Here is a 24289-nt window from a genome sequence, read left to right as displayed (position 1 = left end):
TCGGCCTTCACTGACCCTGTCTGTCCCCAGGCCTGGCTCTCTCAGCACTAGGCCCCCTGGCTATGGACACTTTGCTGCCCATTGTCCATAAGTCTGCTCTGTTATGGGGGGCCAGGCTGGGATTGGCTGACCCCACGGCTACCCCTGCCCCCCAGGGCCTTCTGGTATACATGTTCTTCCTGCTGGTGACGCTGCTGGCCAACTATGGGGACACTTCATGCCACAGCCATGCCTACCACCTGCAGAGCGCCATCAAGCAGGAGCTGGACAGCCGGGCCTTCCTGGCCATCACCCGGTATGATGCACGCACCTCTCTGTACGCATGTCTGTCTGCTGGGCCAGGGTGGTGCTCTTGCCAACCAGGGTCACTTTGGTCCTGCCCTTGTCCAGTCCAGCCCCTGGGGTAGTGGGAAGCATCTCAATACATTTTTGGTTATCAGAACTGGAGTGGGTGCTGCTGGCAATGGGTAGAGACCACAGATTCTGCTCAGCACCCTACGTGCCCAAGTATAGCCCCACAGCAGCGTATCTGCCCCCATGTGTCAGGAAGCTGAGGTTGAGGAACCAGCACTGGCAGCTGCCTGTGAGCTGGGCAGGGCTTCATAGCTGAGCTCTCTGGGCCTCTGACCCCCGTGGGTGTGGTGGCCACAGAGGGCTGAGGGATGGAGCATGTGACTCTGTTTTGTGTGGGTAGGTCTGATGAGTTCTGGCCGTGGATGTCCCATGTGCTGCTCCCCTACATCCATGGGAACCAATCTAGACCAGAGCTGGGGCCCCCACGACTACGGCAGGTGCGGCTGCAGGAAGGTGAGTGGGGGAAGGGTACTCTGGCACTTAACCTTGCTTTTTTCCAAAGAGAAGCCTTTGGCTGGGGGCTGGTTCCAGCTCCCTTAGCTGGCAGACCTCCTCCTGCCTTTGTTTCCTGATCTTAAATGAGACTATGACATCTATCTTCTGCATAGTTAGGAGGGTTTGGTGAGATCATGAAGAGCTCAGCCCAGGAGGCTGGTAGACAGTAAGTGTTCCTGGGTCAGCCATGCTAATTCCCTGGTTGTCTGCCCAGCACTTTGCCCAGAACCTCCTGGCTCAGGGGCCCTCACATGCTCAGCAGCCTCAGGGAGCTTCAGCACCGGTGACTATGCCATTGGCTGGGGGAGTGCTGCCCATAACGGCTCTGAGACATGGGCCTACTCCGCACCAGACCTGCTAGGGTGAGCAGGGAGGGCGGGCCAGGGTGCCGGGGAGGGAGGAGGGAGGAGTTCTCCAGAGCAGCCCCTGGCCCCAGCATGCTTCGGGTTCCCACAGGGCAGGGCACCACTCTGACACTGCCCCCTCACCTGCAGCGTCTGGTACTGGGGCTCCTGTGCTGTGTATGACAGCGGGGGCTACGTGCAGGAGCTTGGGCCCAGCCTAGAGGAGAGCCGCGCGCAGCTGGGCTTCCTGCAGCTGCATAACTGGATAGACAACAGGTGGGCGCTTGGCCCCTCCCTGCCCCCACCCTCTCGGCACACCGGCCACAGCTGCATCCCCCTGCCCTCTGCAGGCACCATGCAGCAGTGGTCCAGTCCACTCCCACACCCCAGGTTTGCTGGTCTTGATCATTCCCCAGAGTGGCCCAACGAGCCCCACTGCAGCCCCACGTCCTCTCCAGGGCATGCCCCACCCTTCCCCAACACCTGCCGTCCAAGCCCCTTACTCTGCGATGGCGCCAGCTGTTCCGTTCCACACACTCCGACTCCAGCCCCTCTTCCGCCCCATTCTAACGCGCAGGAGCCGCGCAGTGTTCGTGGAGCTCACGCGCTACAGCCCAGCCGTGGGGCTGCACGCCTCAGTCACGCTGCGCCTTGAGTTCCCAGCCGCCGGACACGCCGTGGCGGCCCTCAGCGTCCGCCCGTTCGCCCTTCGCCGCCTTAGCGCCGGCCTCTCGCTGCCACTGCTCACCTCGGTAGGCCCCGCCCCCGCGGTACTGGCCCCGCCTGCCCACTCAGCCCGGCACTGGCCACGCCCACCCAGCCTGGCCCTGATCCCCTCCCCACCCCGCCGTGCAGGTGAGCCTGCTGCTGTTCGCGGTGTATTTCTCGGGGGCCGAGGTACGTGCCTGGCGCCGGGAGGGGCGCGGGCGTGCGGCGCGGCCTGGGACCTGGGCACGGTGGCTGCTGGTGGCGCTGACGGCAGCCGCTGCGCTGGTGCGCCTGGCCCAGCTGGGCGCCGCCGACCGCCAGTGGACCCGCTTCCTGCGCCGCCGTCCTCGCCGCTTCACCAGCTTTGAACAGGTGGCACAGCTGAGCGCCGTGGCCCGCGGCCTGGCGGCCTCGCTGCTCTTCCTGCTTTTAGTCAAGGTGAGGGCTGGTTTGGCGGGGCGGGGCAGGGCAGCTGGCGTTAGCAGGTTGGTCAGCTGATGCCACTTGTCTACAGTCCGCCCAGCAGCTGCGCTTTGTGCGCCAGTGGTCGGTTTTCGGCAAGACACTGTGCCGCGCCCTGCCGGAGCTCGCGGGGGCAGCCTTGGGCCTGGTGGTGCTTGCCGTGGCCTACGCCCAGCTGGCTGTTCTGGTAGGTGTTCTGTGGGGCTGTGGGAGAGGGTGGCTTAGCCTGTGCCAGCCCCTCACTCTTGCCGTCTTCCTGCAGTTGGTCTCCTCCTGTGTGGACTCCCTTCGGAGCGCAGCTCGGACCCTCTTGGTGCTGTGCCCAGGTGCTGGGAGTCCTGCCCTGTGCCCTGCCGAGTCCTGGCGCCTGTCCCCCGTGTTGTGCACCGGGCTCTGGGCCCTGCGGCTGTGGGGTGCCCTGAGGCTGGGGGCAGTCCTTCTGCGGTGGCGGTACCATGCTCTGCGGGGGGAGCTCTACCGCCCAGCCTGGGAGCCGCAGGACTACGAGATGGTGGAACTGTTCCTGCGCAGGCTGCGCCTCTGGATGGGCTTCAGCAAGGTTAAGGAGGTGGGTACGGCCCAGTGGGGGGGAGAGGGACGCACCCTGGGCGCAGCTGAGCCCAGGGCGCAGCCGGACTGACCGAGCCCCTGTGCCGCCCCCAGTTTCGCCACAAAGTCCGCTTTGAAGGGATGGAGCCATTACCCTCCCGCTCATCTAGGGGCTCCAAGTCTTCTCCGGACATGCCCCCACCCAGTGGGGGCTCCGACGCTTCTCGCCCCTCCACCTCCTCCAGCCAGCTGGACGGGCTGAGCGTGAACATGGGCCTGGGCCGGCCAGGGCCCCGAGGGGAGACAGAGCCTGAGCCCTCCCGCCTCCAAGCTGTGTTTGAGGCCTTGCTGGCCCAGTTCGACCGACTCAACCAGGCCACGGAGGACGTCTATCAGCTGGAACGCCGGCTGCAGAGCCTGCGTGGCCTCAGGAACAGTGGGCCCCCAGCTTCCACTCCCACCTTCCCCCTCCCAGGCCTGCGGCCAGCCCTGCCCAGCCGCCTGGCCCGGGCCAGTCGAGGGGTTGGCCTGACTACAGGCCCCAGCAGGGTGTCCCTGCGGGCCAAGAATAAGATCCACCCCAGCAGCACTTAGCCTCCGGGCATCTGGGCTCATGCCTCTTCCCTGGGGTGGGCCTGTGACTTTACTCCGGCCCCTCAGAGCCAGAGCAGACGCCGCTTAGTATTATCTTCTGCCACCCTCCAGGTTTCGGGCCAGGCAGAACAGCTGCACACAGGTCCCCCAGAGAATGGACAGCACTTGTCTGTCTCTCTGTGGGCTTCAGCACTTTAAAGAGGCCATGTGGCCAGCCAGGACCCAGGGTCCCCTCCTCAGTTCCCTGTGGGAGGACACAGCAGTATTGGACTGAGTGCCCAGCCTCTGAGATGCTAATTTATTTCCCAAGTCCTCAGGTACAGCGGGCTGTGCCCGGCCCCACCTCCTGGGCAGACATCTATCTCCCCTTGCTAAGGATCCAGGCTGCGGGGAGGGAATCTGCACTTCCTGTTATCCTCCCCCTAAATTATTACCTCCTGCCCCCTTGCTGAGTGCACTCACCTCCAGCCACCGCTGTGTGTCTATTGTCAGTAATTTATGTGGGGTTAAAATGTATATATTTTTGTACGTCGCTTTTTTTCAGTAGGGTCAAGGGGCTTGGTGGCTGAACCAACCTGCACCCACTGTCACCCACAGCGAGGGGGAGCTGGGACTGCAGAGCTGGCCTTCTTCCCCAGACACCTGCCTTTATGGCTGGGGAAGCAACAGCTGCTTCTTGGAACCAAGTCTGGCCTTGGGCAGATGGGGCTGTTGGATGGGGCACCATCACCACTGTGGCCTTATTTTCCTGCCCTGCCCAAGGTGGGGCAGGGAGAAGGAAGGCCTAGGGCCTGCTGGCGTCAGGTCTAGGGGAGGGACAGGGCCCGTGCATGGCACAGGACCCCAGGGTAGGTAAGGGGAAAGACCTCTCCCCGGGAGCTGGCTCTCGGGCCAGGAGAGGTGAGTGTGACAGTGCATGTGTGAAAACCCGCATGGTGGCACGTGAGGCTTTCCTGAGGGTGAGGCCCCACTAGCAGCCAGATAGGCCACTGCCCTTGTCCAGTGGGCATGGCCAAAGCTACAGCCTTAATCCCACCCTGTCCCCTGATAGACGAAGTCAAATAAATGAGTTGGCTGACTTGACCGCTCCCGTCTGTCTGTCTAAGCGCACAGGCCTGGGAACAATGGCACTTTATTTGCGCAAATAAATACCTCCCAGCGCCTCCTGGGAGCAGAGAGGGACCAGCAGCACGGCTGCTCAGGTGACAGGAGCCTGGGCACATACTCAGCATCTGGGAGACCCCAGTGGGGCTGGGCAGCCGCTCACGCACAGCCTCACACAAACTCAGTGAAGTCATCCACAGAGGAGATGAGGCGCTTCCGCTGGCCTGTCTCATAGGTGGGTGTGGGCTCAGCCGGGGCCTGCGCTGGGGCCTTGGTGTGACCCTGAGTGTGCGTCTGGATCAGGGGCAGGCTGGCGTTGGAGTAGTGGGCTTCCTCACGGATCTGAGGGATAGGGAGCTTTGGCAGCAAGCCCAGGAGGGGTTGCATGCACACCCACCGGCATCTGTTCAGCCATCATGTCTCTGCCGGGCCACTCCCCCACCAATCCGGTGCACATCATGCCCTTAGCCCAGCCTCCCTACCCGGTGGCGGAGCCGCTTGATGTGGCGGAGCCTGGCGATCCACTTGGAGGGGTAGATGTCAGTGGGGTTGGAGCGGCTGTGGTGCACCTGTGAGGCCATCTGGGGTAGGGAGGGTGGGGCAGTGAGCCATGCAAGGGTGGCACCTGTGGGCCCAACCCACCCACCCCCAAGTGCCAAGTCTGCTCACATTTGCGTGCAGGGCCATCTGGCGGGCCACGAAAGGCAGATTTCTATCAGACACAATCTTGGCCACACTGGTGTCCACTAGGCCCTCCATGTCTAGGGAGACACAGTGCTCACGTGGGGCTCAGGGCCCCAGGTGCTTCCCCACCCGGCCCCGGGCCTCACCTTTCCGGCACTGCAGTGACACCAGGTTACACTCATAGTCCAGGGGAGTGATAATCACGTGGACAAAGTTGAACTGGCCCTGTTGGGACAAGAACAGGGGTCACCCTGGCACCCATGGCCACTTTCTGCTACCCCCATACTTAGCCAAGAGGACAGTGGGCTCACTGGTTAGACACTTGCTAACTCAGCAAGTGGCCCAGCCTTGCACGTGTAGCCACTGAGCCATACACCCACGCTCCCTCCTAAACCAGCCTCGGGACCAAGCCTGCCACCCTGTCAACCCCACTCCTGCCTCACCCATGACCCAGCCTATTCCATACCTGATCCCAGCCCCTGAATGTGCCAAACAGGCACACAGCACCCCCCAACCCCTCCATGCTGCCCAAAGCTCCTGGGATATCCAGCCCTCAGCTTAGGAACCCCCATGCCCGAGCACCACCCCCCAGGGTGCCATCAGCACCCATGCCTCAGGCCCCTCCTGGGTTTCCTACCAGCCACACACCATCTCTAGCTCTGCAGCACAGAGACCCATGCCGGCCACCCCACAGGCGCTCCTGCCCTCTCCCCAATTCTCTGCCCCAAGCGCCAGGAGTCTGTGTTCAATGACTTCCTTTAAGGCTGCCTGTTACATTTAAAATAAACCCAAAGGCCTCTGAGGGCAGAACCTCAGGGCCTGGGCTGTGCCAGACACCGCATTTTCAGCCTCATGGCTTTCCCACAGCCACTCGCCCTGTGACAAGCCACCTGGACTTGAGCCTGCCTCCTCCCCATGGGATCTTGAGCCCCAGCATCCTCCTGGAGGACAGGGTGATACCGAGCCTACCCCAACCTCTGTGCGAAGACACAGGGAAGCCGCAGGGGAGCAGGGCTCAGAATGTGGTGCGCAGATGTTGAGCACCCACCACGTGCCACAGACCCTGCTAGATACACATGCGCATTAATTCAGTTCCTCCTCACAAGACCCGCAGCAGCAGGCACACAGGCTCCTTGAAGAAACCCACAGGGCTGCCGTTGTCCTCATTACAGAGGACGCAGGCTGGGGGGTACCCACTGGCAGTGGGTCCACTGGAGCGAGCTGTGCGCCCACGTGTCACCAACGCTAACCCAGTGGAGCTCAATGCTTCCACTCAACAGGCCCCGATAGGCACTTCCCCATGGAGATGCAGACCCAGCCAGGGTGCTCAAGAGCCGGGATCCACGCCTGCCCACCCTGAGGGCCCCTCGCTCACTTTGATGGTGCCCAGCTTGAAGTCCTCGCCAGAGTCATTGTAGACAATGGACACGAAGTCATTGCCTAAGTGGCGCTTCTTGTCACAGCGGTGCTTGTCCACATCCTTGGTGGGCATCAGGGTGGCAATGTGGAAGACAGCTGAGGGTGGGACAGGGCTGGGCTGAGTGAGGCCCAGACAGGGCACTGGCAAGGGCTTCTCAGGCTGGGGTGGGCAGGGCCCTCTGTGCCGCTCGCCAGGGGTGCCTAGGTTTCTCCAGAGGTGACTGAGGGCCAGCGGGAACCACTTTCTCAGGTGCCCAGCCAGCGGCACTTGGCTCCTCCCACCAAGGGCAGGGCTCTCAGAAGCAGAGCTGCCAGCCCGATCGATCACTGCCTCAATGCCCAGGTTGGTGACCTCCTCTGGCTGCCCCCTGAGCTGGGCCCACAGGAGGGGTGGGGAGGGCACACACCTTGCATGATGTCGTCATGCCAGCAGTAGGTGAACTGGCCGTCCTCACCGCACACGTCCAGGCCACCCAGGTACACCTTATCCGGCTGGCAGTCCTTGAGCTCGATGAGCTTGCCCAGACCCGTCAGGAACTCCGTGTACCTGTAGGAGCCGTGCTCGTTGGACAGGATGGCGAGCTCACTGTTACTCTGCAGGGAAACAGGAGCACAGTGGGTGGCACCTGCTCCTGGGCTGCCCTCATCCACACACCCTGCCCCTCCCTGGCAGCATTCTCAGGGCCCGCAGGCTTGTTGCTGCTGTGGTGCCAGGGGGTGCGGGTGACTCGTGTGGCTCAGCAGAGAGCCCTGCTTCTGCCGTTGACCTGATCCTGTGCAAGGCAGCTTCATTCCAGCTGTTGCCCAGGTGTGCCACACCGGCTTCCCTGTTCTCTTGTAACCAGTATGCCACTAAACTGGTCCAGTGCAATCATCAAAACACATCTAGAACTCTCAGCACCCCCACGCCCCTACTCCTCCAGCCTGCCTCCTCACTTGGACCACTGCTCAGCCTCCACCAGCTTTCCGCACGGCAGCCTGCATCCTTTTGAGACTTAGGTAAAGCCCACTCAAACATTTCGCTCAGAACCACCCGAGGCCCTCCCACTTCACTGGGAACCATCAAGGATCCACAAGGCTGCCTACGAAAGCTCCCCCATCATTACTTCCCACCCCCGCCTCCCATCCTCTGCCTGGTCCTCCCTCTGCACCGGCCCCGGAGCACACAAGAGGCACCCACCCCAGGGCCTCTGCTCCTGTGCCTACAAACGATGCTCCCCCACACCTGTGCCCACACTCACCTCCCTCACTTCCCCCACATCTCTGCTCACTGTCACCTCCCTTGAATCAGCGACACAAACAGCATGCTGCTCACACCTGCACAGGCTCCTGAGACCTGCCACCTCCTCCTCTGCGTCCTCAGCACCCTGTGCACCTTGTACACCTTGTGCTTGCACACTGACCTGTCATTCTCACTCCTGGGTCCCCGGCACGGAGCTCAACGGGCACCTGATGCTCTGGTGGTTCATGTGGTGACTGGGGCGGGGGTAACAAGGGCCCAGACCCCCACCCCCTACCGAGGCAGGGAAGCTACCCAGCTCTGCCCTGGCACCCAGACCGGCCCCTACCAGCCCAGCAGCCTCACCTGGCCTTCTCCCACATACAGGACGGCGATCTTGTGTGTGTCGTATGATGGGATCTGGTCAAGGAGCTGCACTGACCGCTCGAAAGACTGTATCCACAGAGCCCTGCCTGAGCCCACAGCAGAGGTGGTCTCCTGCCACCAGCCCCGCCCAGCCAGATGCTGTCCAGGGGAGGTCTCTCCTCACCCAGACAGATTGTACAGGCTGCCGCAGGGACCTGAGGCTGCAGCCCTCTGCAACCCTCAGCCATGGTCACCACTGCCCAGCACCAGGACACCCCATTGCGCAGCCCCACCCAGGTTCCAGGGGGACCCTGTTGGGGAGGGAAGGCCTGCCTACCTCATTCGGCAAAAGGATTGGCTTGTTGGACTCATCACCAAAGAACGGTGAATGGTAGAGCTGCAGAAACACAAAGCTGCAAGAGAAGAGAGATGGTGCAGGTTGGGTTTGGGGCTACAGGCCTGGGTCAAGGTCACAGCCAGTATAGTCACAGCCCATGTGAAGAGCAGCAAGGCCTGAACCCCATCACCAAAGCAATTACCCTCTCCTGTGGCTCCAACCAGCCATGGGGCAGAGAACACAGGGACCTGTACCCCAGCCTGCTCTGCCTGGGACCCTCAAGCACATCCCCACAGGGAACATCCCAGCACTCCTGCCTAGGAGGGCGAGGCTCACCTGGGGTTGATGCCCGGCACCTTCTCGGTGTTGGAGGTCCCAGCTCTGCTCTTGAAGGCGTCCCTCTCCACTCTCTTGCCCCTGCGTGATGGGGCCGAATCAGAGATGGTGTAGCCTCGAGGCCGCAGGCCACTGGGGGAGCGAGGACAGCTGGAAGGCAAGGGACTCTCAGGCTGGGTGGGGCCCCGGCCCCGGCTCTGGCTCTCTCCGCCCTGGGCCGACCAGGAAGCACCTTCCCCATCCAGGATCCCTGACTGTGACCGGGTCTTGGCCTCAGGGCTCAGCCGGCCAACATCAGCCTTGTCCCCAGGGTCCCCAAGAATGTCCTGTAAGGTCTGCAGTTCAGGTGATGAGCTAGACTTGCTCAGGGGCTGCGAGGGCTGGAAGGCAAGGTCCACAGAAGGCCGGGACCCCTCAGAAGAGACAGCCCGCTCGATGGGGATCCCCCCAGCAGCCAACTCCTCTGCGTGGAAAGACTTCTCCTCCTGGCTAGAGGTGGAAGACGACTGGAAAAAACATACCCAAAGTAAACCTTCATCAAGAGGCGCACTGAGCCCACCTGGGGTTTATCTGAAGGCAATGGGACCCCACCTGTCCTCCAGCCCAGGGCCACAGAGCCGCCGAGCACCAAGCTGACGGTCTCCCCCGGCCTGTCCTTCTAAAGGACCTGTCTGTGCCCTACACTAAGCAGAAAAGCCAAGACCCCCACAAACCAAAGGATACTAGCAATGAGGAGTTATACCCCTGATGGACCACTTGGAGATCACATAAACAAGATGGACTTGGAAGAATACCCACTCATTTTTGGGGAGGTCTGGGGGGGTTATTGTGACAAAAGACTTTCTGAAGTTCAGAAAAAAACAGTGATGTGCCACAAAGCCTGGAGTGGAGACTCTAAACCCTGCCCTCACCCCTCCTCCCCTCCCAGGAGCTGGGGTGGAAATCCAGAGCCCAGCATGGCCCTGGAGGTCTGCATGGTGAGCACCCGTAGGGACCCTCAGGCTGTCTCTGGCCCTCAGCTGCACTCACCCTGCTGAAAGCTTCAGCGCGGTGATAGCGCCCATCTGTGCCTAGTGCGGACTCGAAGTCTTCCAACTCGGGGGGCTCCACTGGCAAATTAGCCTCACCTGGACTTCCCTCCTCCAGAACTACCGCAGAGTCTGGAAGGACAGACAGTGCTACTGGGTGCCAACCTGGCCCCCAGGAACTCATGTGGCCTCAAGGGTACCAGCTTTCCCCAAGAGGGCACTGTGGCCCCCAGCGGGGCCTCATCTAGGCTCTCCTTGCCTGTGGCTCTGAACCGCCCACTCCCATCAAACCAGCTGAGGGGCCTGGTGTGAGCCCAGACATAGGGTGTCTCCTACATGGGCTCCCAGGAGCCAGGACGAGGGGGACATCTGGCTGCCCATCCCAGTGCCCACAGAAGCTGCCTCCGCTCCTCCAGCAAGGCAGAGGGGCAAGGGCAGGCCAGATCCCCCATGCTGAAGGGGCCCCCACCAGAGACAGGGCCTCAGCTCAGGAGCAGAATCACGCCTAGACCAGCCCTCAAGAACTGGGGAAAAGCCAGAGCTTCTCCCTGACTGGCTCCAAGGAAAGGACTGCAGCAGAAGCCGTGTGTGCAACATGGGCCCAGGAGCCCATCTGGGGAGCGGAGGCTCACTTCCCAGTCCAAGCCGACATGGAGCTGGGTGCGCTAAGGAGAGGGCATGATGCCCCAAAGCAGCATTTCCTGTGTCAGTGCCAGGGCAAGGGCCAGGGTGACAGAACGCAACCGAGGGTTAGCACAGCCCATGGTCGCCGCACACAGCCCCGCACGCACACAGTCTGTTAGCTGCCAAGAGAACCCCTCTGCAGGCTGCTCGTTCCTAACTGGCTCCTGCCGCAAGAGGCCCCGGTAGGCTGCAGTGCCACGCAGGCCACACGCTGCTGGCCCGGGCCTGGGTGTTAATAGGCTGGAAGCTGGTCAGCAGGGCCCTCGGCCAGCCGGTGATGAAAGCAGACACAACCCAACTGTGGGTTGATAAAAGCCGATCAGACCACCAGGGGCGAGGGCAGAGTGAGCTTGGCTGAGCCCCAGAGCCAGGCTTGCCCCAAAAAGCTACCCTCTGCTGGCCTCTGCAGTTCAGCTGCCTGATTGTCTGAAGAAGCGGCTGCGAGGGCCCATGTGGCCTGGAACAGAGCTCAGCCACAGGGCGCAAGGCAGAGGGGGTTCCCGCTGGCAAAGCAAAGGCATTCTGCACAGACGTCCTCATGTGAGTCGGGGCCCTGCTCCCAGAGGGCGATGACGGGCTCAGACGGGACCATGGAGGGATGATCGGATGAGGAACGATGAAACAGCATATACGAGGCAGAGCGGCGCCCTGCAGCAAACACCGCTTTCCTTAAAGAGATGCACGAATACCTGCCCAGGAAATGCTCCTGTGCAGCTTTCTTTGGCAACTGGACTGGTACAGGGAGGAGAAAGAGGCCACTGCAAGGGAAACCATGAGCGGCCAATCAGCAGAAGGAGGGACTATGCACAGGTCGAGCAGAGAGGACAGGCACCACTAGTCCTGCACAGACCGAGCCTGGAGAGAGAGAGGGGAAGGCCAGCGACCGGCCAGCGGAGCAGGCGTGGTGCACAGAGGATCCCAGCTCTACAAGCTGCCTGAGTGGATGTTTGGAGAAAGGAGTACATCCCTCCTCACAAACAGAGGTCCTTGGCCTCTAAGTGACACCTGGGGCCATAAGGAAGACCGAGGGGCAAGGGGAGCCTGGAAGGACAGCACCAGCCCAGCCGGGCAGGGGCCCGAGTGCGCAGGCAGGCTCAGGGGTGCTCGGCGCATCCAAACCCAAACCCAAGCAGAAGTGTGGCCGCTTCCCAGAGGGTCCTCACCAAGGTGGGCCCATGCCCACCCTGGGAGTGGGGTCAGCTGAGAGGAGCTTTGAGTCTGCTGCTTCACCGAACTGGGTCTGAAGGAAAGAGCCCCCCACTTCCCGCAGGAGCAGGCCCTGCTCTCAAGTGTCAGGGTCTGGAGCGCTGGCGTTCCTCCATGGCCAGCTTCCTCCCCACGCCCGAGGCTGGTACTACCAAGGCAGGCTCAGAGACCTCACACTGGGCACATCCACCATCAGACGGGTGGGCACCAAGTGGGAGCAGGGCCAGCGCTCACCTGTGTTAGAACGTGGGGGTGGGGGAGGCTTGGCTGAGCCAGCTGCGGGAACCGACAGCGACTTGTACAGGGCCGTGTCACGGCGCTCCTTGAAGCGCTCAGCGGCCATGAGGGCGTTGGACAGCTCCTGCAGGGGCATGTTGTTGATGTCCGAGGAGAAGGGGCTGAGTGGGTTCTCTAGGCTCATGAGCCAGCTGGTGTTCCCTGGGGAGGGGCAGCCAGCACTCCTCAGGGCTCAGGCCTACCGCCACCAAACAGCCACCCCCTCCCGGCCCACCCGACAGCCCCTGCTGCACCGTCCTCTAAGGCACACGCCCAGGGCCTACAAGATGCCTCCCGGGGCCTACGGGGAACCTTGTGCTCAACCAGGGAGAAACACTGGGGGAACCAGGCAAGGTAGGCCCCTGGCTTTGCCCTGATGGTCCCACCTCCAGGCCCTCCACACCCTGAGGTTGGGGCAGCACCAGCAGCACCCACCTCAGTGCCAAGTGGACCTCAGCTCACAGTGTCTGCTGCCCCAGGTCAGCTCCCACACTCAGGCCAGAATTGGCCAGGCTCAGAGACAGTGGAGCAGCAATGAAGGCAACTCAAAGCTGCAGACTCCTCCCAAAGACGGGCCTGGGCAAGGCCCAGGGAGGCTTCTGGGCTCTGTCCACCCTTCCTCCCAAGGCCCAGGGGACCACACGTTGCCTTAACCTTTCTCACTGAGCATCCTTGCATCCCAAGCATCTCTCTTAGCCCCAGTCCACCTCCCCCCCGCCCAGGCCTTCTCCCCTGGTCTCCTGCCTCCCCCTTGCCCACTCCCTGAGATACCAGGGCCCTCTCCTTCCCTTTCCCCCACAATCTGGCACTTGAGGCCTCCACTGGGCCCAGCATCCCATCCCTCTCCTCACCACTCGGTCACCACCTGCCCCACACTGCACCCAAGAGGCCTCCCAGGCTCTGGGCATTGGCTTAAGTCCTCCCTTTTGCCTGAAATCCACTCTGTTATGGGCTGTGTCCCTCAAAATTCACATGTTGAGTCCTAACCTCAGGGACCTCAGAATGTGACTGTATTCGGAGATAATTCTTTAAAGTGGTGATTAAGGTAAAATAAGGCCACAGGGATGGGCCCTGATTCACTCTGACTGGTGTCCTTATAAGAGGATTAAGACACAGGACAACCATGTGAGGACACAGTGAGAAGACAACCATCTAAAAGCTGAGGAGAGAGGCCTCAGGAGGAACCAGCCCTGCTGACACCCTCATTCTGGACTTCCAGGCTCCAGGACCAGGAAGAAACACATATCTATTGTTTAAGGTGCTTTGTTTGGCAGCCCGAGCAGACTAGCACAGGCCCCCTCACCACTCAGCCACCGGGGTCTCCCCTCAACGTTCACTTGGCTCAAAAGTCACCTCTGTATGCTCCCGGGGCCCAGTCTGCCTGCCACTCACTCCTGTGTGGCTAAAGCCTTTATGTAACTGTCCCACACTCACTATGTACTAACAGTGGCCCAGGCTGGCTGAGGGCAGGGCCATCCCCTAGGTACCTGTAGGCCTCCGAACCAAGATCTCCGCCCAGCCTTGGGTCAGCAGGGGTACATAAGCTGCCAGGTTAGTCTTCTCCTTCTGTGCCGGGAGCTGGGTGCTGGCTGAGGCCTTCTCAGGCTTGCTGGCTGGTGTAGTCTGGGAGCCTGGGGAAGTGGGGCTGCCTGGGAAGTGGGAGGCTGGAGTGTCCAAGGCACCAACGCGAAGGCCATGGCCCCCTGAGCAGAACAGCAGGAGGGCTGGTGACCACCATTCACCCAGTGCAAAAGCTACCACCACAGCCCTGGTTGCTCCACCTGGGGCCTGAGCTGGCCAAGCTCCAAGCCAGCGCCCAGAGGCAGCTTGGTCTCCCTGGACATGGCCCTCTTATGTGGTCAGCCTCGGTGGACCCAGGGCAGCAGGACAGGGTCCCAGCACCTGGCCCTCAGTCAGACAATGGCTCATTTCAGCTGCAGCAGAGAAAAGCTCCAGGGTGAGCTGGGCTGAGAACTAGGGCTGCTGAGGGCTCATAAGAAACACTGGCCATGAGAACAAGCCCCCAGCAGCAAAGCGGGCCATGTGCACAGCTGTGCAGAAGGTACATGCTGCCCCCCACCGTGATGAGGGCTCAGAGACAGCAGTCCAGTTACTCAGGAACTGGGCTTGACCTAAAGCCAACTACCTTGTCCCTGGGTTCCCAGGGGCCTCCCTGAGTACTGGGACTCACAGAGGCAGCTGAGGGCAGACAGGGTTGGGCAGAGGCTCACCGGACATGGAGCGGACCCGGTCCCGGGCTCCACGGCACACCTGTTGCCCAGCCTGAGACTCCAGCTTGGCTGGCGCCTCCTTCGTCTGTCTCACGTGCAGGTTGGGGTCAGAGCTGAGGACAAAAGGGTCCCACAGAGCGGGACCGAGGTACTCTGTGGGTTACAGGCCAGTGCTGTCCCACGCAGGCCTGGGCTCAGGACAGCCACCATTGTGGTCAGGCAGGCAGGGGGCGGAAAGGTGCAATCACCTCAACTCTGGGCCACCCTGCAGCTCTCCTGAGTCCAGGCCCAGCAGCGACCGGGTCCCAGTCCCCACGCTTGTTGTCACGGTGACAAGCTTGTTTCCAACCAGCCAGGTTTTGGTCCTGCCACCGGCCAGGAGGAACTCTCCCACGGGAGACCTGAAAGCACAGGAGTGTCAGTCAATACCGGGCCTGGTGGGGGCTTTGGACGGGCATCTTGGCTTCTGCAGGACCAATGACCACAGCATGCAGTGGGCCCATGTCCCCAGAGGAGCAGGAGTCTCAGATGTGCTGAACTGCCTGGCCTGGCCCGCAGGAAGGAGCCCCACGTGCCACTCCTGCTGCCACTGTTTTGACCAAGTGCAGTTCCAGAAGAAAAGCTAGGCCCTGTCCTCCTGCCCTGCCCTAGCCCTGGAGCCCGACTCACACCTCTTAGGGACCGCTGTGAAGTTCGAGAACACATATCTGGCCATCATGTCCAGACATGTTTCTGTGAGTTCCAGGTGGAGATTTTTCAAGTTGTCGTCAGCCTGCGCCATGGAGTTCTCATCTGCAGACCCTAAGCTGGCGCTTGTGAGAGATGTCTGGATCCTGCTGGAGGGAGGAGGCAGTGAGGTCAGGGTGCCGGTCAGGGGCCAAGTCATCTACCACCAGGGCCAAAGCTCAAGGCATGCATGTGCTGAGAGGGCCGCGCTCAGAAAGACCCGCCAGGGCGCATGGCCAGTTGAGCCACAGCTTGGCAAATCGAGCGGACACATCATCCTTGGGGGTGGGGTGAGGACAGGGGCTCGTGGGAGAGACCCAGGCCCACTTGTCGAAGCAGAGGCTTGGGAGATGGAGAGACACGCCGTCCCCTCACCGAAGCACAGGAGAGTCAAGTGACGGCTTTGTGGCAGAACAGCATAGTCATGCAGAGACACAGAGACCACAGGACACATAGACAAAGATTGCATTCTGCCCACAGGGCCACCTCCCAGCGAGGACAGGGAGAGTCTGGGCTTCATGTGAGGCTCTTTACCCTCACACTAGGGCTACCCCAGCCCCAACCCAATGACCAGAAGAGAGGCCCATGCAGGTTTAATTCTGATAAAAAATTCCACGCCCCTTTTAGCCTGTCTTGTTCACGACAAGGAATTTATTGGAATAAAATTGAGAGGGGAGTCTCACTGAACACTCCCACCCAACCCCGGGCTCCTCTCCAAGTCAAATCCCACTTGGCAGAAGCCACCCAGAGGCTGGAGCCCAAGCCAAGTGTCAGTGAGGAGGTGGGTCTCCCAGTTGCCGAACACTGGGGGCCTGAAGGGTCTTCCAGGTGAGGAGACAGTGCAACCTGGCCTGTCGGCACAAAGCAGTGATACCCCCCCTGCAACGCCCACCCCAAAGAGCCCACACCTGCACCCAGACACAGGGAGAAGTGATGAGGCTGAGTCCCCGGAGAGGCGAGGCCTCCTCTGCCCAGCCCCTCACAGGCTGGCCCCCAGCCCACTGCCCTACACAAAAGCCCCCATTCCCTTTCAACTACAACGGAAAACAGATCTTTTCTAGGAAAAAAGCTCAAGAAGAAAGTCTACTAAGAGAATATGGAAGAAAAGTCAAACCCTGCAGGGTGTATTCCCCTCTGACATGTGTGGCCACTGCTTTGATTTGCAAAGGTGCCTGGCCTCCATGCATGGCCCCTGGACACCCAGCTATGTCACAGTGGCCACCCTGCTTCGGGCTCCCAGGTTGGCCCCTGTGGATGCCGTGCAGAGGTTGCACGAGGCTTGGTGACAGAATGCAACCTTTCCACCCCTCTCCACCAGGCTCCCATGGCCCAAGGGCTAGGCCCAGCAGCACAGGCCCCTGTGGCCCAAGGCTGCCACTCGGGCTCTCCTCCAGCACTGGCCAGGGAGGGCGTGGGCAGGCGACGAGGTCATGCAAGCAGCCCCATGCACCGCCACCCGGGTGCTCCCGCCTGGCAGCGCCACTTCACGGGCCAAGCTCCAGGGTCTGAGCCCCCCGCCCGACAAAGCCCACTACCTGCGGACCACATGTTCAGACACACTGATGCTGCGGCACCGGAAGGCATCGGCTGCAGAACTTTCTTTGAATTCTTTCACGGGTGGAGAATTATTCAAGCCTTGTTTGGGGGGTCTGGCTATCCTCAAACTACCAGGTGAGGAAGGAAGGCCCAAGCCCCAGAGAGCCCCGCTCCCGGCAGGGGAGAACAAGCCATTGGAAGGATGAAGAGGAAAGGTCACAGGCCACAGGGTCAGGATGGAGAGCCCGCGGGGTGAGATGAACAAAAAACCATGCCAGAGGCCAGTTAGCAGGGGGAAGAAACAGAAAACAAAAATGCATGAAAATACATCTTGTAAACATGACTGAGAAAAAGTAAGGTTTCACGCATGATACCAAAACAAAGAACATTAGTGCAAATTAAACGTGTGTGGATCGCACCACACGGCAGATTCCAGGCTGTGCTGACCAGGCATCCCGCCCACCCAGAGGAAGGCCAGCACCGCCCAGCTCGAGGCCAGGTGCTGAGGCCCGGAGGGCAGAGGTCGAAAAGAGGCCAGTTCTCAGCTCAAGGCCCCGGGGCCCCCAGCCACCAGGACCTTGAGAGAACAGCTTCTGACTTTAGGTCACACTGACCTGGTCATTCTGGAAAATGCCGCATTCCCACCTAGGGAGAGCCAAAAAAGCTTGAACGGGAAGGTGGGGGACAGGAAAGGGGGCAGCCGTTCAAATGAAATGCAAACAAGAACACAAGGCCTAGCACGGCTCTTTCCAGATTTGGCAAAAGCAGCTGTGATGGGAAAGAAGAGCGTGTCCCCCACTAGCGGGGGGTGGGGAGGGCTCTGCAGGAAAAGGCAACCCTGCCTGAGACTGGGCTGACTCCAGGGCCACGGGGCAGGGGGTCAGTGGGCCTGGGCTCCTCCCCTTCCAGCCCAGGTGTCTGGTGTCTCAGGAGTCACAGCTGCCCTGATGCAACCCTGGGTTTGTTTAGTGGACGGTCCCAAACCCAGATGCCCTAGAACTAGCACCTCAATCTCCAGCTCAGTGAATCTGTACTTGCCTGCTGCCCAGGCAGGCAGGACTGACCGCAACCCCGCCCGCAGGCTCCAGGACACGACAAAGCAGGCCACAGCCTTGGCTTGGTGAGGAGCAGCGCTGGCTTCTCCAGTCATGACCTGGGCGTTTGCAGCCTTCACAGGCCCTGTCCTACCTCCTAGCCTTGGAGCCCCGCTGGGTCTGCACAGGAACGCCCTCAGCCATGACCATTTCCACTCCCTGGACTGGGGCAGCCAGTCAGCCCCAGGCCCGTATGCACCATGCTGATCATAGGTCACAGCTCGCAGGCCTGTCCTGCCCCACTCCAGACCCACCCACACTGGCCCCCGCACCTCTTGGGCCTCTCGTTGAGACTGGTGCTCCGTGCTCTAAAGCTGTCCTTCTCAGGGGTGTCATCAAAAGACAGGAGAACATTGGAGCGCAGACCCTAATGGAGTGGAGCAGACCTCAGCCATAGGCCAGGAGGCACCGGCCCTCAAGGTTCCTGAGGGCTTCTTTCCCCTGCACCCGCCAATCCCGCCAAGGTCCGCTGTGAGCCTGCAACGGGCTGCAGGCCCAGGACAAAGGTGGCAGCGAGTTGTGTCCCCGTGGGGCTCCCCCACCTCTCGCCCCTACCCATCACCCTGCTCCAGCCATGGACAGCCAACAGCAAAGCAGGTCCTGGTCCGAACAAGGGATGTGGCCTCCAATGGCTCACCTTGGTGATATAAGGGACAAAATCCTTCCGGAAGGGCAGGCGGCACCTAATGAACCACATAGCTATGACATGATGGGCCAGGCACACGATGTACTGGTTGAACCTGCGATGAGAAGAAAAGGGAAGTGCTGAAGGTCTGGCTTGGCACCCAAAGGGGACGCGACAGGATCTGGGAGCTCAGATCACAGGTTCTAAGGCCACAAGCTGGTTCTAGGGCATGGAGGCCTGCGTGGCTTTCTACCCCGAGAGGCCTAGCCTCTGGCAAGCAGAGGCCTCAAGCTGGCCTGGGCTACAACCACAATCAGGAGGGGCAGGGCCTCACAGGGATGCACAGCCAGCACTTACTTGGAGGGGTTGGTATATGGCAGGGAGATGGCAAACACGCTCGCATACTGCTCTGCTGCAAAGTTCCTGTAGAGGTGAGGCAGCCTGGCCAGAGCTGTGACACAAGGGACAGCCAGTAAGGATCCAAACCCAGCTGGCCTGGTGAAGACGGGCCCATGGCCATGGCGGGAGCTGGTGTCACCGGGGTCCCATGCTGTGTTTCTAAAAGCCAGCATACGCACTCTGACCCACAAGGGTGTCAAAAAAGTGAAGGTCGCAGCCCACCTCTGCCCCTGGACCTTGGCTCTCCATTCCCAGGGTGGGCTGACTAGGGTCTCCAGGCCAAATCCGGCCAGTGGCCTCATTTTATGACCCACAAGCTAAGAATGGTTTCCACATTTTTAAAAGGCTGTAAAGAAAAAGAATACGGAGCTAAGGCCATATCTGGCCCTTTACAGAGTGCCAGCCCTGCCCTGCTCCTGCTGTCCACAGGCCCGAGGGCCTGCTGAGGACCAGATACACATTAGGATTCTGGGGCAAGTAAGGTACCCTGAGCTCCCGGAAGTCACAGTCTGAGAGGTGAGCAAAACCCCTCCAGGTTGTGGTGTGTGCTGAGGGGGATGCAGAAGGGGCTCTGAGAGCCAGGCAGAGCAAAGGGACAGGGGAGCACAGGAGGTTTCTGTGCTGTTTCAACTGACACTGAGAGGAAGAAAGAAGCCAGCCAGCGACTCAAAGGCCAGGAAGGAAAGCACTCAAAGCACAGGGGCAGGAGGTAGAAAGGCCCTGAGGCAGCAGAGGGTGGTATGTCCTAGATGCCCCATGTGGCATAGTGTGCTTACCTGCAGCCAAAGAGAGGTCGCAAAATGAGGTCTGAGAAGTCAGCACGGGTTATTTCAGGTAAGGCATGACCCCAGACTCAAGGGTCCATCCCACTCATGCACACATACATACATGCACACACATGCCCACACAGATACACACATCTGAAGTCTTCTTACTTGACAGGAACTCGAGGAGTGGGATGGCCATGCTGGCCGTGGCTGAGATGTGTGTGAGCTTCACGACCAAGACAGGCAGCGCCTTGATGATGATGTCCGGCATTTCCACGCTGCAGATGGCCAGGGCCACCACGCACTGGCTGGCGCAGCGGTAGATGAGGCCTTGCTCCAGGCAGTACACCATCTCCCGCTGTGGTACAGCACACATGCCTTGGAGCAGGCCCACCACGGGTCAGCCCTCTGTGCCCCTGCCCCTGCCCATGGAGAGCCATTCTGGTGAGCCAGGGCTTTGTCTCCCCTAACCCCACTCTAGAATGTTCTACAGAAGAGGCGGCCCAGATTTCAGAAAGCTAGGTGCCTTGTACCAGGCCCCTGAGTGCCAAAGCAGCACCGCCACCAGCAGCTGACCCCACCTGAACTGACTGGACAGTGGGGCTGCTCCCATCAGGTGCTGCCTGACACCTCCCCAAAGGCCAACACAGGGAGGGTCCCAGCTGCCCAGCCACCCTGGAGCCAGGACATGCCGGGCCCATCATCCTCTTGGTTCTGGGATCCCCAAATGACTGGCCTTATTGCAAGCGGAGGCTCTGGCTGACATGGCAAAGCCACCAGGTCCACAGCAATGCTGGGCAGAGTCCTCCATGAAGACAGCCTAGCAGGAGACATGTGCCAGCTTGGGCCACAGCCTCAGGGCAAACCACCCAGTAGCTTACAGTCCCTCGGATGATTCTGACTTTCTGCAGCCAATCCCACCCCTCAGAAATACTTTGGGCCTCGAGGGTTCTTGGGGAACCTTCAGCTCAGTATGGCCAGCTACCCACATAGAACACAGCCAGTGAGAACGAGGCCAAGCCACACAGGAGGAACTGGAGCTCACACTCACCCCAGGAGTTGGGGTGGGGAGTGAGGTGGACAGGGAGGGGCCGTTGAGCATGAGTTCCTGGCAGTGCTATGATCAGGAGCACAGGCTCAGGGCCTGGGCAGACCTGAGTCTGAATCTAGGCCCCTCTCCTTGCTGCAGCCTTGAGTGAGCTACCTGACCTCCCTAAGACTTCTGTTCCTGCATCAATGAAGGCGGAATGACAAAAAAAAGTGCCGGAAATTTGAACAAGAGACTAACGGTGATGGCTCTCTGCAGGCCTCACACCCAGCAGTACAGAATAAAGGAAACAAGCGTTACTGGGCATGCATTTTGCACCTGATGATGGATGTGGAGGTAGATGGAAGTTGGGGTTCCTCGGCCCAGCCACCCTGCCTCTCAAAACAGGCCCAGCTCTGCCAAGTGGCACAGCACCTATCCTACAGCTGTAGCGAGGACAAGCCGGGCAATGCTCCTCACAAAGAAAACAATGCTGCGTGTTTGTGGAGGAGGGGACATTCAAGTGCTCTATTAAGCCCACACCCGTCAAAAGAGAACTCAGGAGCACCAGTGAGTTCAAATGCCTATGGTCCCAGGCTGGGCCAGCAGGCAGGGGTGCAGCGGCCACACAGGTAAGCAAAACCAGCCACCCTCGCCCTAACAGCCACCCAGGTTATTGGAGAATGTTGGGCCCATTTGACTGAAGCAAACATCCTGGGGCATCCTGGGGACCAGGCTCTGAAAGCCCAACTGCCCTCTCCCATCTAGTACCTGTCTGGTTTTATCCAAGTAGTTATGATAAGAGATCAACGCCGTCAGCACGGGAACCACAGCAAGATGCAAGTCAGTCCTAGAGAACCCTTCTGGGGTGCCTCGGAGCCGTTCAAGTGTCTTGGGACCTGAAAGCTAACAACCAAGTCCCAGATGTGAAGCCCGGCCCAACAGCAGGTCAATCATCTGGGTGGCCAGCAGGGGAGGGTGGCAGGGTGCAGGGAGGCCCTTGGGAACATAGGCCCAGCGGGAGGAGGGGTCAGTGGTCTGCCTTTTCAGATCAATCTCCTTGATGGCTGGGGAGAGACAGAAGATGTGACTTGCTCGTCCGGGAAGCCCAAAGGAGGATGAGCAGGGGGACAAGTCAAGACATCACACTCAGTACGGTGAACTCAAGCCCTTCGCTGAGGACCTCTGGTCTCCTACCCTGGGAGCTGGGATGGGACGACAGGGGTCCTGGAGGAACTGCCTTCACTCCAGATGGGGACAGAGTCTGATAGAAACAGTTTGTCTCCCGGGCCTCACTGTCTTTTGGAGCCGAGGAACTATGCTACAGTCCTGCCCATCACATAGGCCCGTGGACCCGTGACCAATGCAGGAAGGGGTCTGAATCTAGGCCCCTCTTCTTGCTGTGACCTTGAGTGGGCCTGGAACAGAAGGCGTTACCATGGAGCAGAGGGCGGCGGACAGCTGGTCGACGCTGCAGGGAGAGGTGAAGATGAGGACCTTGTAGCGCAGCGACTCAGGCAGCTTGCTGAGCACGAGCTTCAGCACCTTCCAGTCAGCCTCCTGCAGGAAGAGGCTCAGTCAGGGGGGCCAGGGGTCTGGACCCTGGAGAGGGAAGACGGAATTTCAGACTTTGAAGCTCTGTCCAGATAGCAGCAAGGCCCCCTGACCCCCTCCTGCTTTCCTCACGAGAACTTGCAACTCACAGGAGGAGACGCTGCTCACAATAGTCAGTCCTGGATGGCGGTCGCTGCTCTCCAAACGCCAGGCTGAGCAGGAGGCCCAGAGCAGAGCCGACACCACCTTTCTCCTCTTAGTAGGACCTGGAACTTCTGCACACCTAGCTCCACCCTCCCTATCTGCCCAATGATGACCCAAGGGAGCCCGCCTAGGGTACTGGACCCAAGGGCCCTGACTGATGCCTGCCCAAAGAACAATGAAGATGGATCAAGAAAGGAGCTATTATACTAGCTTAAAGGAAAAAGCAGTAAGTATTCCTCAATAATCCACGAGCCCAGATACCTGCCACAGGACCAAAGTCAACCCAGGGCCATAGTAACGCGGACAGGGTTGTGGCCCCCAACAGACCCTCCCTGGTGAGCTCTCCCAAACTCCACTAGGCGACGACAGCCCATAAACTACACCAATGGCCAGAAGTCCTGAAATCCTTTCCCCAGATCCCACCTGCGACATGGAGGACTTGAGACTCACAGGAAATCTCCCCCATGAGATGGTCCCCTTTAGTCCCCAGGAAACCTGGCCCTGACTCTCCGTCCAGCTCTCCTTCCCCACCCATGACCCCAGGGAGCTCCCCTGGCCCATTCCGGCCTGCCCGGCTCCAACTGCAGCACAACACTAAACAGCTCTTCTCTCTTGCTGCCCCATCAGGGAACAGGCCTAAGCTCTTCCACCTCCGTGCCTCAGCCCCAGCTACATCTCCCGCCATATGGAGCTTACCTACCCTACTTTCTGGGTTTGCTTACTCCTGCCACTGGAATCTTCCCTGCCTTTCAAGACTGACCTCAGCTGCCCTGATTCATGCCCTCAACTGAATGTGATGGCAACCTCACATCCTGCCAGTGCCCCCTCCTGAGGCACACCGTGTCCTACAATTCCAGTTATTTGCCTATACACCTCACTCTTGTACCAAAACCATCTCCCAGAGGCAGGAATGTCCTTGGCTCCACACCTAGTTCAAGCGATGCACCTCACATAGGTGCTCACTGCGCAGTTACAGAACCGCTGTAGAACCTTGGGGCAAACAGACAGCCTGGAAACAAGCAGTGAACCGCCCAAGGTCCCTAACGCAGGGGAAGGAACTGTGCCCGCTGGGCAGCACCAATCACTGCTTAGTCTGACCTAAGGCAGCTGGAGGGGCTGGCCATCTCACCTGCTTCAAACACTGCAGCAGGACACGGAAGAGCAGGGAGTAGGGCAGAGAGCCGAGCCGCACGGCAGGGCCTGCGGGCGCTGGGGCAGGCGGCCCGGTGGGAGGCGACAGGGGGCCACTGGGCTTCTTCTCAGAGCCTCTCTCCGGCTCCCTGTGGGAGCAAGTAGGAGAAGCACCAAGGCTGAAGCCCCACTCCACCAGGTTAAGAACAGACTTAGGCCCCAAGACGCAACCCCGGGCTGCCACAGGAATCCCTCTGGGACCTTCCCTCAGACACAGGACCATCCCAAGGTGGGGAGCAGCCAGCCCCTCCCACCCGCCCCAAGAACCTAATGCCTGGAACCCAGGAACAGGGCTGACGGTGGCAGTGAAGACAGGAGCGGCCCCACACGTACATGTAGTCACAGACACAGTAGGGGCTGAACCTCACAACCCCGTCCTTGTTGGGCAGGCCGAGGCGGTGCAGCGAGTCGGCCCGCAGCAGCAGCAGAAAGTCGAAGGCCTGCAGAGAGTAGAAGGTGCCTTCTAACAGAGCAGAACAACACCAGGCCTGTCCATGCAAACCTACGTGGCCCTCAGAAAAGGCTGCCCGAGCAAACAGCAAACACACCCCAGCTTCACTGCACAGACAGTGGGACCAGGCGGTTAGGCACAGGGCAGAGGGAATGGATGACCTGCAGCACCACACGGCCCCAAGCATGGAGAGCAGAGCTCTGCTCAGGACACCATCACTTCCCCGACTAACGACGAGTCATTGAACTGGGCTCCCCAAAGGACAGAGGACTGTCCCATTGGACAGATGATCTGCAAGGAACCAAGGCTTCTCTCCCAG

General features: G+C 60.3%; 2 protein-coding genes across 18 annotated transcripts in view; one reads left to right on the top strand and one right to left on the bottom strand.

The window, feature by feature from the left end:
- Positions 1–4589, top strand: part of PKD1 (polycystin 1, transient receptor potential channel interacting) — a 43385-nt gene extending 38796 nt beyond the window's left edge. For 6 of the 8 annotated variants that reach the window (XM_072942429.1, XM_072942428.1, XM_072942431.1 and 3 more), the window contains 9 exons: positions 156–295; positions 695–807; positions 1064–1211; positions 1344–1469; positions 1771–1945; positions 2049–2339; positions 2416–2550; positions 2626–2931; positions 3027–4589. In XM_072942429.1, the coding sequence (XP_072798530.1) occupies positions 156–295; positions 695–807; positions 1064–1211; positions 1344–1469; positions 1771–1945; positions 2049–2339; positions 2416–2550; positions 2626–2931; positions 3027–3506 (1914 nt within the window). In that variant the 3' untranslated portion in view covers positions 3507–4589. Of the gene's footprint in view, positions 1–155; positions 296–694; positions 808–1063; positions 1212–1343; positions 1470–1770; positions 1946–2048; positions 2340–2415; positions 2551–2625; positions 2932–3026 lie in introns of those variants that run through there. The other 2 variants (XR_012061082.1, XR_012061081.1) reach the window with 1 other exon arrangement.
- The window catches only part of TSC2 (TSC complex subunit 2), a 36916-nt gene continuing 17212 nt past the window's right edge, over positions 4586–24289 (bottom strand). For 2 of the 10 annotated variants that reach the window (XM_072942435.1, XM_072942443.1), the window contains 25 exons: positions 23853–23959; positions 23458–23608; positions 22008–22130; positions 21342–21476; positions 20280–20363; positions 19712–19901; positions 18735–18828; positions 18390–18492; positions 18025–18119; positions 16658–16786; positions 15068–15232; positions 14645–14797; positions 14397–14509; positions 13653–13868; positions 12124–12327; positions 10001–10131; positions 8972–9477; positions 8636–8711; positions 8299–8385; positions 7121–7307; positions 6670–6809; positions 5441–5519; positions 5280–5371; positions 5093–5191; positions 4586–4952 (listed from right to left, as the gene is read on the bottom strand). In XM_072942435.1, the coding sequence (XP_072798536.1) occupies positions 4782–4952; positions 5093–5191; positions 5280–5371; positions 5441–5519; positions 6670–6809; positions 7121–7307; positions 8299–8385; positions 8636–8711; positions 8972–9477; positions 10001–10131; positions 12124–12327; positions 13653–13868; positions 14397–14509; positions 14645–14797; positions 15068–15232; positions 16658–16786; positions 18025–18119; positions 18390–18492; positions 18735–18828; positions 19712–19901; positions 20280–20363; positions 21342–21476; positions 22008–22130; positions 23458–23608; positions 23853–23959 (3630 nt within the window). In that variant the 3' untranslated portion in view covers positions 4586–4781. Of the gene's footprint in view, positions 4953–5092; positions 5192–5279; positions 5372–5440; positions 5520–6669; positions 6810–7120; positions 7308–8298; positions 8386–8635; positions 8712–8971; positions 9478–10000; positions 10132–12123; positions 12328–13652; positions 13869–14396; positions 14510–14644; positions 14798–15067; positions 15233–16657; positions 16787–18024; positions 18120–18389; positions 18493–18734; positions 18829–19711; positions 19902–20279; positions 20364–21341; positions 21477–22007; positions 22131–23457; positions 23609–23852; positions 23960–24289 lie in introns of those variants that run through there. The other 8 variants (XM_072942436.1, XR_012061083.1, XM_072942439.1 and 5 more) reach the window with 8 other exon arrangements.

The sequence above is a fragment of the Vicugna pacos genome, chromosome 18 (assembly GCF_048564905.1).
Source record: "Vicugna pacos chromosome 18, VicPac4, whole genome shotgun sequence".
NCBI lineage: Eukaryota > Metazoa > Chordata > Mammalia > Artiodactyla > Camelidae > Vicugna > Vicugna pacos.
The sequence above is the reverse complement of the archived record's forward strand: the minus strand, read 5'-3'. Positions and strand labels throughout refer to the sequence as shown.